The sequence below is a fragment of the Cyprinodon variegatus genome, unplaced genomic scaffold (assembly GCF_000732505.1).
Source record: "Cyprinodon variegatus isolate N-32 unplaced genomic scaffold, C_variegatus-1.0 Scaffold110, whole genome shotgun sequence".
Lineage (NCBI taxonomy): Eukaryota > Metazoa > Chordata > Actinopteri > Cyprinodontiformes > Cyprinodontidae > Cyprinodon > Cyprinodon variegatus.
In genome coordinates, this window is record NW_015150563.1 from 759,970 (window position 1) to 761,224 (window position 1,255).

Below are 1,255 nucleotides of genomic sequence, written 5' to 3' on the forward strand. Positions count from 1 at the left end.
CTGATGGAACCATAATGAAGCTGATGGAGCCAGAATGAAGCTGATGGAGCCATAATGAAGCTGATGGAGCCAGAATGAAGCTGATGGAGCCATAATGAAGCTGATGGAACCAGAACTAAGCTGAAGGACCCAGGATGAAGCTGATGGACCAATAATGAAGCTGATGGAGCCAGAATGAACTCTGGTTCCTTACAGTCTAAAATTGACCCAATCGAGTTTGAATCTGTCGGAACTCTTTCCTCTTTTCCTCCTGCAGAGATCCGCAGCCTTAAGGACCAAACTCTGCTTCCTCCAGAGGTCCATTAAAGCGGAGGTACCGCCCGTTCATCACCGTGTTCCGGAAGAAAAGTTAAGCTTTGCGTCCTGCTGGTTGATCAACCCCAGAACCAGAACCCGGCCAAGGCGCAGACTCACCACTTGAACGCCGGACGATGTTCTCCAGAAAAGTGTTCTGCGGCGCCACCAGTCCCCTCTTTCCGCCGGGCATCCTGTTGCGGAGGCGGGGTGTGTGCTGCTCGGTGCTCGGTTCTGACGCTGGCTCTGGTTCGGACCGATGGAGAGGCGCATTGTAACCGCGCGCTCGGACGGGCTGCTGGAGGCGCACTGAGCTGGAGCCGCTGACTGTAGTGAGAGGAAGGACGCATGCGTCATGGGCTGGCAGCTCCGACCCAAACAGGGAACCATGTGATAGATCAGCACTAGAAAATATGGACTCAGCCTAACACCTCAGAGAAGTTCTAGAAGCGGATTATGACCAAGCACTGATCATATCTGCCTGAACTGATGGATATTCATGAAGAACCTTGTTTGGCCATGAAACTATGAAACTCTACCTGCAGCTCATTAGAATCCGAACCCTTCAGCTTTGTCACGTTTTCATTCCTTAAAACTTGTTGAGATGATTCCTAAAAATAATGCACAGTCATATAAAACCACAAAAAAAAGCAACCGTTTTTGGCATTTACTTAATCATATTTAGATACTTTAACACAATTGTTTCATCTTAGCAGGCTAAGACATAAAACAACTGTGTTAAATTAACTAAATATGATAAGTAAATGGTAAAAGCGGTTGCCTTTCCTCAGAAAGCCTGTATGTTGAATATATGAAGGGTCTAACTGAGCCAAAGGGGCCCTGCAGCAAAGGAAGATCTGTTTGTTCCTCTGGCATCAGGAGAAACTTGGATCACTGTGGACCTGCTGCACTGGTACTAATGTGGCCATTCAGCATGAGAGGTTTAGGATTATCTGCTTCT

The 1,255-nt window shown here is 47.6% G+C and overlaps 1 protein-coding gene across 1 annotated transcript in view; it reads right to left on the reverse strand.

The window, feature by feature from the left end:
• Positions 1-559, reverse strand: part of LOC107084865 (potassium voltage-gated channel subfamily H member 5-like) — a 97,696-nt gene extending 97,137 nt beyond the window's left edge. The window contains exon 1 of the mRNA XM_015374912.1: positions 415-559. Coding sequence (XP_015230398.1) covers positions 415-487 — 73 coding nt within the window. The 5' untranslated portion in view covers positions 488-559. The remainder of the gene's footprint in view (positions 1-414) is intronic.
• Positions 560-1,255: the final 696 nt, after the last annotated feature.